General features: G+C 40.3%; 1 protein-coding gene across 1 annotated transcript; it reads left to right on the forward strand.

Moving 5' to 3' along the window:
• Positions 1-3,364: 3,364 nt before the first annotated feature.
• On the forward strand, positions 3,365-4,300 carry LOC130679265 (olfactory receptor 6C2-like). Its single transcript, XM_057487889.1, has one exon. It carries the CDS (start codon positions 3,365-3,367, stop codon positions 4,298-4,300), a length of 936 nt encoding a protein of 311 aa, XP_057343872.1.
• Positions 4,301-11,971: the final 7,671 nt, after the last annotated feature.

The following is an 11,971-nucleotide window of genomic DNA, read 5'->3' on the forward strand; positions in this document are numbered from 1 at the left end:
TATCACAGCTGAAGTTTGAGGTAAAAAGATTTATATATTTATAATAAAAATTTTAGTGTCACTTAATAAGCTCAAGATAGTCATTATTTATAACAGTGAAATGTTTTCTAAGCAATCACAAAGTGTCAGGTGTTAGAATTGATTTCAAATTGTGATGGAATGAACCAAAATGAAATACTGCGTATTTTCCAAATGATACAATTTTCTAACTTTTGAGTAGAAAGGTTTGTTTTAAATTGTCAGTTATTGGAAAGCCATGACATAAACGATGCTTCATATTTGTGAATTTCTCAGCTCATAAGAATATATTTACATTGGATTATATTTAAAGGTATAATAGACTAAGGACGGTTACTACCTTTAGCTTATTTTTCCATTTTTCTTATATTAATTTTTTAATAATAAATAGGCTTTGCTTATGGTAAAATTATGTTACCGAAGAAGAAAAGGTATAATTGTATTCTCTTATAGTAATTAGCCACTATAGGTGTTATTGAAGAAAAGGAGTAAAAAGTAGGCTTGCTCTTTCTCATTTGATTTATATTTTGTGTAAAGTACTTTGTTGGATAGCAGTGTGGAATCTTCAGTTCTCTGAGGACATTGTCCTCACTGCTGCATGTTTCAGTGTCCTTGCCAAAATATTACATAAAAGATTCATAAATAACTTTGGATCCTAATTCATCTGGGACTTGAGTCCACATACAAGCCATGCAAACATTTCCTCATTCTTATAACCCTCAGGATGTTCAGGGATAAACTAGCAACTGAAACTACCATGTCTGTAGTCTTTGAGAGACTTAGAAAATTACTTTCTTTTAGAAACAGTTTTATATGTTTTACCAAGATTAGAGAGATATGAATAGTTAATTGAATTGTGCTAAAAAGAAAGAGGAGTTTATAATTTTGAGTTGACTGAAGGCTTTGATAGGGCTGGATTTGTATATCAACATATATTAGGTCACCTAAAATAGGTGAAACAAAGGACTTCTGGAAGCAACCTCGAATTGGAAATCATCTGCTGCCATAACTTAGATCCTTGCACTCTCTGAAATGTTTAGTTTTCTATAAGACAAGAGAAGTAAACATACATTAGTCAAACAATAGTGTTAGTTTATTTTCAAGATATTTGGGAGCAAGGACATGGCCTAAAGTTTCAAGACTTGTGTAGGGCAGAGTTGTGTTACGACAGAAGAAAGGAGAGGTAGGAGGCCTGTATATGTTTCCTTTTCCATATCTTGTGTTGACTCAACTATTTAATTATTTTCATTACTGAATCTATTGTAACTATTCACTTAAATTATTGTTAGTTATGTGATGTTCACATTCATGGGAGTGCACTGCTCATCCTAAAACTTCAAACCATGGTCATCCTTTCATTCCTTTACCAAAACCTGAAAACTCTTGGAGGTTTACTATGGGTAATAGGCAAGTGGTTGATACAGAGTATGTCCCACCTCTGAAGGAAAGGACTATTTTTAAAGTAATTAAGTGAAACTTTCTCATAGCCAGTTAATTAGACATTCTATAACAAATGACTTGGTTATTCTTCAATTTACTTATGTTTTTAAGCAAACATTGGAGATTGATATCATTTTGGATGGAATTAGTGTACTTATGTGGCATCAATAAGGATCAACCGCAGAGCAGCTGATGGTCCTAACACAGGATTTAAGAATTTTAATCTGTGGTGTTAATATATTTCTGGCAGGTGTAGTGAGGAGGTATGAATGGAATCCATAAACAAAGCTATTTCTATGAAAAAAACCAGTGATGTCAAGTAAAACAATTTGCCTTTGCAGGTATTACATACATGCTGAGTGGGTATTCAGGCAATGGTGTGACTCAGGAGCCACACAGAGCATTTCCTCCACCACACATAAAAGCCAACAAGAATCACCTAAAGTAGAGTAAGGGGTTCAGCAAAAGTAACAGTTGTCAGAGTAGTTTTTTTGTTTTGTTTTGTTTTGGGTTTTTTTTGGTATCATTAATATACAATCACATGAGCAACATTGTGGTTATTAGATTCTCCCCATTACCAAGTCCCCACCACACACCTCATTACAGTCACTGTCCATTACCTTTGAAAGATACTATAGAGTCACTACTTGTCTTCTCTGTGCTATACTGCCTTCCCCATTCCCCCCTACATTATGCCTGCTAATCTTAATATCCCTTATTCTCCTTCTCCCTCCCTTACCACCCACCTCCCCCAGTCCCTTTCCCTTTGGCAACTGTCAGAGTAGTTTTAAAATTGAATCCACATTATAAACAAATCACTTATCTAGATGTGAGTTTATATAATACCTTGAACTAACTCTATATCTCAGTCCACACTGCTCTGTGCTTATTACATTAAACAAGATGAAAATCCTGTTTCCAACAATATTTTTACTCCCTCTAAGTAACATGGAGTGTGACAAAAACACATAGAAAGTTTTTAAAGTGGCCTGGGAGTTTTGGAAGTAATTCTCTGAAGAGTGCAAGTAGAAAACAGAGGAATGAATCACAAAGAGTCAGGTTTATGTCAGAATCAGCAAATGGATGAAGGGGGAGAGAGAAAATAAAACAATTAGATAATATTTTTTTCCAGACAGGTAGTTCATGTAACATGACTTGTTCAGGAGAACAGAGACTTCAACAGCATTAGTAGATGGATCTAGATTCATCTTGTGTCAAAAATACACTTCATGTGTTTATAGTTCATTCAAGAAAAAAGGGCTACAAGCAGATAGGGAAACTGGGTAAAATTTTGGTTATTGATAAAGGAAATAGTCTTAAGGGAACAAATGTGTGATGAAAGAATCCATTCCAAAGTGGGGATTAAAAGAATAGTGCACATTTAAAAATTATCAGGGAAAACAATGTTTTCCTTATACTATACTATTCAAAAAATCCATAAAACCTTTGATTATTCCCAATACATGTCATGACCATTTAGTAGGCTATAAAATCAATTTAATTGTATTTGTATTTATTTTTAATGAGATACATTAGAACATATAACATCAGAGAGAAGGGCACCAAAGGATCAGTATTTTATTGTCATTTTTGTTCCCCGTATATGTGTGTAAGTATTTGTGTGGGTGTGAACTTGTACACCGGGTTGCAGTAGGAAATGTCTATATTACCATATATAGTAGTAAAAATATTTGAGAACCAGGTTTCTGATCCATATGATGATATGCAATCAACAGAGCCGAGTATCAATTATTTTTAAAATTCACTTTTAAATAAAACAAAACACACATAAAATACGTGTGACTTTTCTGAACAAAACCATAATAAGACTATTTTATCATCTTATACTCAGAACTTACATCCTTTGCTTTTACATGCAGTTTGGGCAAAATTCAGCCCCCCTGGAATGAGAAACCACACATCTGTAACCAGTTTCATCCTTCTTGGATTGACAGATGACCCTCAGCTACAGATTCTGATTTTTATATTTCTACTGATCACCTCCATGTTGAGTGTAACTGGAAACCTGAGCATCATCCTCACATTAGTGGATTCTCACCTGAAAACTGCGATGTACTATTTTCTTCAAAATTTCTCCTTCTTAGAAATCTCATTCACATCTGCCTGCATTCCGAGATTCTTGTACTGTATATCAACAGGTGACAGGACTATTACATATAATGCTTGCATATGCCAACTTTTTTTTACATACATTTTTGTAATAGCAGAATTTTATCTCCTGGCTGCCATGTCCTTTGATCGATATGTAGCCATCTGCATACCCCTGCATTACATGACTATTGTGAACTTCACGGTCTGCAAAAGACTCATCTTCTGCTGTTGGATAATTTCTTTATTGATCATATTGCCAGCACTTAGCTTGGGACTGGATCTGGAATACTGTGCCTCTAATGCCATTGGCCAATTTGATTGTGATGCTAACCCTATGCTGAAGATCTCATTCTCAGATACATGGCTCATAGAGCAGATGATCATCATCATCTCTGTGATGACTTTCCTCATGACTCTGCTGTGTGTGGTTCTGTCCTACATGTACATCATCAGGACAATTCTAAGACTCCCCTCTACCCAGCAGAGGACAAGAGCCTTTACCACCTGTTCTTCCCACATTATCGTGGTTTCCATCACCTATGGAAACTGCATCTTTGTTTATATCAAACCTTCAGCAAAAGATGAAATGGCCTTTAATAAGGGAGTAACAGTAGTTACTACTTCCATTTCCCCCATGCTGAACCCATTCATTTACACTCTGAGGAACAAACAAGTGAAACAAGCCTTTAATGACTTAGTCAAAAGATTTAAGTTGCTCTCAAGCAATTAGGGGAATGTTGATGTCAGTATCCCTAAGGATATTTTCTTCAGTTTCTGTCACCTTTTGCCTTTTCCTGATCTAGATTTTTCCTTTCATTTGGTACCAGCCTTGGTCACGTCACTCCTTTGAATTTCTTACAAAAAAGCTTCTTCAGATGATAATTGTGATGAAGAAAAATGAGAATAGATGTCTCAGGAAATCTAAGCATGACTTCACTCCTAACATTTCCTTTCCAATTCTAAGAGGTTTGGGAAACTTATCTTAAAATATTAGTACAATAGTGAACACCATTCCTTTAAATAGAACACATACAAAAAGCAAACCAAAAACCTTACTTAAATAAGAGACTAATTTTGAAAAGAAACAATACTTGTTTATGTGTTATAAGAAAAATTTCATAAACTGAAGATATATTTTTAAATGAGGAATAAGTATAAGACGTAGGATTAAAAGAAGCATTTACTAATGGAAAATCTTTGAAATCATACAATGCACATATTTTATTGACTGGACCGTCTCTGATATGAAAGTTATTTAAAATTTTCCAAAGGGTCATGAATTAAGTAACAATGAAGAGAGAAATGCACTTGTAATTTCTGTTAAAGATAAATCGTTCACTGAAGTTACATAAAATATATTTATATTGGTGTCCCAATTAAATTGCTTAATCTTGTATGTAGAGTATTTTAGCAAACAGATGGCTGTAAGTCCAAGAAAACTAATATAGGGCTAGAAGAGTGATATATTAATAAGCCTTGATCAATTATATTAGGAATGAACAAAAGAGAAATAGAATAAAATGTGAATACAAATATCAATGTGATGATATTCTTTTTTAAATGAAAAATATGTCAATTCAAGAGACCAATTTACACACCTAGTTATAGTCCCTCAAGGAAACACCAGCATTTCATTATTCAGTACATTTTGTTCCAACTTCCTTTTCCATAATGCAACATAGTAAAATTTCCTTTGATCCTTTTTCTGTATTTCAGGCCACTTCTCATTTCATGGACATTGTAAGCATGAATTTACCCCTCATTTTTCAACTTCCTAACCTCCAGTTTAGATGACATTCCCACAAGAAATTATTGCTGACCTTGTCTTATGATTCCACCAGCAGGACCCCAGGCCTGGGTTAGACCGACTCATTCCCACTACTGTCATCACTTACCCGCTGCTTTCATTCCTTACCGAACTGCAATTGCATGTTTACTTCTCCTCTTCTACTCTCAACGGCAAATACATTTGACAAGGTCTCCTCATAGGCCAAATTCTAGAAAGCTTTATGCCTGACACAGACAAATATTAGTTACTTAATAGACAATTTTCCAATATGATGATTTGAAACTTCTGACAATGAAAAGTGAGAACTAATATGTGAGTAGAAAAGACACAGAAGTAACATTTGACATGAATGGGTGCATAACAGAGTGGGTAAAATTACAACATTTCCAGAATCTCTCTTCCAGCTTTAGTCCATCTCCGTATCAACAGGTGTTTCCAAGGGGTGGAGAGAAGTAGTCCATCTGAACCAGAAAGGTTGGGGGGAGTATTTGCTCCCTTCTGATGCATCAGGAGAAAGAGAGACAGAAGTGGGATGAATGCTTGTAAGCAATAAACGGGTTTTAAACTTTATTTCTCCCTTTGACTGATTTCAGTTTCAAAGGTATTTTGCCCTGGTGTTTCCTCTCTGGAGTTACATCTGGTGGTAGTTGGCAGGACCTCTGAACCTGAAATCTGTCTCCACGGGTGTGACCCTTTGCTGGGGTGACCCTAGAGATAGTGAGGAGATGCCTAGAACCTCCAGTGTAGATAGTGGGAAGGCACCAGTGGCTGCAGTAGTAGAAGGTGCAGCTTCACCTGGGAAGCCCCTACCTGTGTCGCTTCCAATTTGGGAGCTCTTAGTGGGGGAATTGATCATGCATAAAGTACCTCCAAGAGGGTTTGGGCCTTCCCCAGAATTGGGGAATGTTGGAGACATCAGATGCTGAAGAATTAGCTCACTGTGAGATAGAAGGGTGCTTAGAGGCATGAGTGTCTTTGTAGCAGCTGGCATTGTAGGATCTTTGTTTGTCGAGATAGTGGAAAGGGTTATTGAGGAGAGAGACAGACTTTTGCATCACTTGGAGGTGCTGGGTGGTAACCTATGGGATGCCTTTAAAGAAGAGAGACCATTATTGAGACGATGGATCATGCTCCTGGGACGAGGAAGCAGAAGCCACATTGCAGAAGGTTGTTGTGGAGTGGAAGGAAGGAGCGGTGCCTTCAGCCCGGAGATGGTGGAGGAGCTGGAGCTGGGGGAGGGAGGAGGTGGAGCAGAGGATGAGGAGGCGGGGCATGGAGCTAATCTGCTGCCAAGGCCATCTCCTGAGGCACCAGCCTCTACTGTGTTAAAAGCCCAGGTAGCTGTAATTAAGAAAATAAAAGTGAAACACCCCAGGGCTCCTCAGTGGGAGGAGTCACCCACTCCCCAGGTTGTGGAGCACCCTATGCTTCGCCCCTACACCCAGGATGAGCTCGGGGACTTGAGCGTAGAGAACAGGCAGAAGCCAACGGAACCTCTGCCTGCATGGCTTTAATGTCTCTGGGATATGGGGGTGGAAAATATTGTCATGTCTGGTCCTGAAATGAGTAGACTGGCTTCCCTGATGACTCACCCTTCCCTCTGGCATCAGTTGCAAAGTGCCCATTATGCCTCAGGGAATTAGACACCTCTGGATTGGCAGACAGCTGCCATCAGGGCGGTTTGGCCTAATCAGGGTGATTTATCATACTTACCCACTAGCTGGAAAACATATGTAGAGCTCCAACAGGTATGGCCTAAATTGGGCATGAAAAATATTGTCTGTAGTACGGACATCAAGACTCCAGAGAGGAGTTGTTCAAAGTGGGAATGAGAAATCTGGTGCTCCATACAGCTTCCACATCTTTCTTTGGGTTCCTAGTGACTACTCTTGCCGCCCAGATAGGGCAACGCAAAGTGAGGCTACTTGAACTTTAGCAGATCTGGGGGAGATTGAAATAATAGGATCACAGATGTAGGTGTAGGTTATGACTGAAAGGCCAGTTGCAAAAGACTTATCGTGGACCCAGATGAGGGTTGATTTGATAATGGCTGGGGTGGTGAAAGAAAATTTTGATGGACAGCCCATAGGAACTTGTTAGAACTGTGGCACCAATTAAAGCCTGAGTAGTGCATCTGGCTGCTGAGGTCCAGGACTCAGAAGCTGGAGTCACAGCCTCACATCCGGCCTGAGTGCCTGCAAAACTTCCTTGGGGAAAGTACTCAGAATTTGCTTGTTACCTCACCCCACAGGAGGGCGATTGGGCATCATGGTTTGAGTCGGGGAGGCAAAGATCCCTAACTTGGGGGACATGGTGGGGAACAGAGGCTACATGTAGAATTAGCAGTTCCTTGGTACCCTGAATTATGAATAAAATGTACAAAAAATGTACAATGTGTCTTGATGCTAGTGGACACAGAAACTGAGTGTTCTCTAATTTATAGCAAACCAGAGCATTTTCCTAGAACTTCTGCTGTGATGGATGGCTATGGAGATAAGCCAATTAGAGTGAAGAAAGTCCAAATCCCACTGGGGCTGGGGCGTGTACCCCCAAAGGAGTGTGTACTGCATACATTAATCCTATCCTTGATTATACTTTGGTGGGAGATATCCTGCAGGGCCTGTGGCAACATCCCACTGCATGTGAGTGCAGACTGAGGATGCATGTGGTGAAGGCTGTTCTGAGGGGACATGCTAAGCATCCACCTGTAGCTCTGACTTCACATTTGCAAATGACAAATACTAAGCTGTATAAATTGGTTGGGGTATACATGGAAATTGGAGAAGGTCTACAAGAGTTGGAGAATCATAAAGCCCACTCATAGTCCTTTTAATTCCCCAGTCTGACCAGTAAAAAGTCCAGATTGCTCCTGACATATGACCATGGACTATAGGGAATTGACCATTATGGATACTCTCAATCATGATCTGGAAACTTATAATTATATTGTAGACCTGGCTAATGCTTTCTTCTTTATTGACATAGCACAGAAATGTCAGGAACAGTTTGCATTAATGTGGGAAGGCTGGCATTGGACATTGACTGTCCATGCACAGGGATTTCTCCACAGACCCACGATATGTCATGGACTTGTAGCTGCATGGAAGAAACCGAAAACAATCTGGTTGTATCACTACATTATCATGCTCACATCTGATTGTCCTGCAGATTTATAAGGGGCAGCTCCTAGACATGCTGCAACATCTACAAGATAAAGTATGGGCTGTGAACAGCATCAGTGTTCAGGGACCTGGGATGTCTGTAAATTCTTAGGGGTTGTCTGGCTTGTAAAATTAAAGTTATCCCAGCAGCAGGCATAGACAAGGTTTAGGCTTTCCCTCCTCCTACAACTGTGGCAGTATTACAAGAGTTTTGGGGTCTCTTGGGCTACTGGAGATTATTTATCTTGCACTTGGCACAAATTCTGAACCCCTTATACTGGTTGGTACAATACGGCATCAGGTGGGACAGAGATGAAACATGTGCAGCTGATTTTATTGCTGCTGACTGAGCAGCCAAGCAGCCAAGGCCATAGAGGCCTTGCGTGTAATGGACTCATGAACATCATGTGAGTTAGATGCTCATGTAACCAAAGACCTTTATGGATTGGGTCTTTAGCAGCGACTTGAACATGCCAACCTATTGGATTCTGGTCACAACTATGAAAAGGAGAAGATTTCTGGTACATCTTGATAGAGAACAAACTGGCTTCTGTGTATCATGCCTTGCTGGCTATGGAACCAATCACTGGAACAGCTTCAGCTAAGGTAATAACCACCTATCCCATTGCAGGGTGGGTGGAAAATGGACCCAAAGGCCACTGAGTGGTGGGCACATTTGTTTGCTCTGGCCAAATGGGGTGCATACTTACAGCAGCATAGTGCTCTGTCTTCCAGTCCCGTAAGTAGAAAACTCCATTGAGTAATGGGGCCAGTGACATACAGTATTGGAAAGCAATAAAAACTTGCCTTTTATCCATTGGTAGCCAAGAGTCCTTATCAAGACAGAAAAGCCCCTATACCTGATGATGCTGGTTATACAAATAACTCAAGTTGTGAGCAGCCCCTGAAGTGGAGGGCTGTGACTTCCCTCCTAAGACTGAGACAATATGGATGGAGGATTGAGAGGGCAAGAGCAGTCAATGGGCTGAGTTGTGGGCAATATGGCTGGTAATCACCCAGGAGCCCTACACTATGGTTGCCTGCAATGACAGCTAGGCCATCCATCAGGGCTTGACCCTGTGGCTACTAACATGGTACCATGCCATCGGGATGGTTAGTCACCAGCCCCACTGGGAGCAAGAGTTGTGGCAAGACCTATGGGTCTCTGGTCAGACTAGGACAGTTACTGTACAGCACATGATTGGCCATTTGCCTTTGGTATCCCCTGGGAAAGATAAAGCAGACTTATTATTACAGGTCTGCCGGCTAGAAGGAAAGCCTACCTCTGAGGTAGTTCACTGGTTACATCAGAATCTGTTGCACACATGGCAGAATACAATGTTAGCTGTAGTCTGTCTTTGGGGCATGCTTCTGACATTTTAGGAAGTCAGCAGAGCCCAAAAGGAATGCCTTGTGTGCTCTAAGAGGGACTCACACTGAGTCCTGCAGCAACATGGGACAGCATTAAAGGGGCTGATACCACTTGTCAGGTGACAGTAGATTATATTGAGCCTCTGCCAATATGAGAAGGATATTGGTATACCGTGACTTGTGTTGATGCAGCTACTGGACTATTCTTTTCTTTTCCTGCACATCTTGCAGATAAGAAGTGACGAAAACGGACGTAGAATCTCTCTTTGTAGCCTGTGGCCGACTGCAGGTAATTGAGAGTGATCAAGGCATCCATTCTACTGGACGTGCAGTATAAGAATGGGATCAGCAATTAGGAATAAAATAGAAGTTTCATGTACCACATAACCCTATTGGGGAAGGCATGATAGAGAGGTACGATGGTTTGTAGAAATCTGGTCTGAAGTCAGACACCAATAGTCTTTCAGCAGGTCTTGTCATCTTGCTTATGGACAGGCAGTGCTACAGCATTTGGGTGAGAATCCCTCAAGGAGAGCCTTGAGTCCTGTGGACATATGAACACACATTGTTGTCCGTCCTATACAGTTGTATTTGAAAACCAAAAAGCAGTTATTGCAGCCAGTATATGGCCATCGGGGCAAAATCCTCCTGCCAGGACCATCTGCTTTTAACCCTGGAGGCTCTGTCGAGTGGACGTGATCCTGGAGATTTTGACTAATGACCAGTGATGGCTGACCCTTCTGCTACCTTTGGAAAAAGGCCTGGAAGCTGGACTTCTCTGTGTTCCTGGAGTAAAAGCAGAGTGGTCCACAGTGATCACAGTACTGTTCCCAGAATGACTGGGAGGTAAGAGAATCTTATGGGGAAGTTTTCTTTTTATGTAAGTGGCCAGTACACATACATCCTGCAGCAATATATACTGACCCACCTGTAACTCCCACAGTGATGGGGGAGAAAGTCTGGTAAACCAGACCAGGATGAGATCCCATTGCTGCCACTGTGCCATCACAGGACCACTCTTTTGCATGCCTAATACCTGATGGATAAGATTTGCATATTCTGGTGTTATTGAAACGTATTTTATTGCCCTTAATGTTATTTTCTTCTATAATCTCTGTGGCTTTGACCCTCCCCATTTCTCCAGATGCCACCTTATGACAGCTCTGAACTCCCTAACTACTGGTTTCCTGTGGAATGGACAAGCTAAGGACTTAATGTGCATAGGACTTTGAACCTTGGTAAATTCTCTGGATTGAGGATTATCATGATTTTTTTGCTGTTGTTGTTGTATGTTCTTAGTCTGGTTCCAGTACTCCTGTTTTCTTGAACAGCACCATCGCAGAAGATGGGTAGTGAGTAGATTGTGAGGTGGAGTTTCTGAAGGGTGGCATGTAGATAAAAGTGCAATACTTCCAGAATCTCCCGCCAGTCCTTAGTGTGCCTCCATGTCAACAGGTAATTATAAGGATCTGTTGGCTGCCAGGGCCTATCTGGACTGGAAAGGTTTCGTTGGGTCCTTTTACAATGGGGTTTAATAGATAGAAGAGAGCAGGGGTAGACGAAAGCTTGAAAGCAGTAAATGGGTTTCTCCCACTTTATTTCTCCCTTTGATTGATTTTGGCTTCAAAGGTTATTTGCCCTGGACTGGGAGCATATTTTTCTCCCCAGAGTTACCAGGGGACACAGAGATAGACAGGCTTGGAGAAACAGAGTCAGGCGCACATTCACATGGGTCTGTGGGTCTGTTTCCTTGCTTCCTGTCTTATCCTTTGGTCTATTTTTCATAATACTGCCAATAAAATTTTGATCTTTTTCAGGAGTGTTTTTCTAGACTTCATCTTCTGCATTGCCAAACAAATTTTAGAATTAGACTCTCACTCTACAGAAAAATAGTTTGCTAGTATTTTGATGGACTTTTTGAAATGGATTGATTGATTGACCAAATCAATGCAACAATTGGTCAGTGTACAATTTACATTTGTGGAGTACAGAGCCTCCCAATCTATTAACATGGTATCCCTGTTCACTCATTTAGTTATTCTTTAACTTCTTTCAATATCTTATAGTTTTACTTTGGAGT

This window comes from Manis pentadactyla, chromosome 10, assembly GCF_030020395.1.
Source record: "Manis pentadactyla isolate mManPen7 chromosome 10, mManPen7.hap1, whole genome shotgun sequence".
In the NCBI taxonomy this organism is placed as follows: Eukaryota; Metazoa; Chordata; class Mammalia; order Pholidota; family Manidae; genus Manis; species Manis pentadactyla.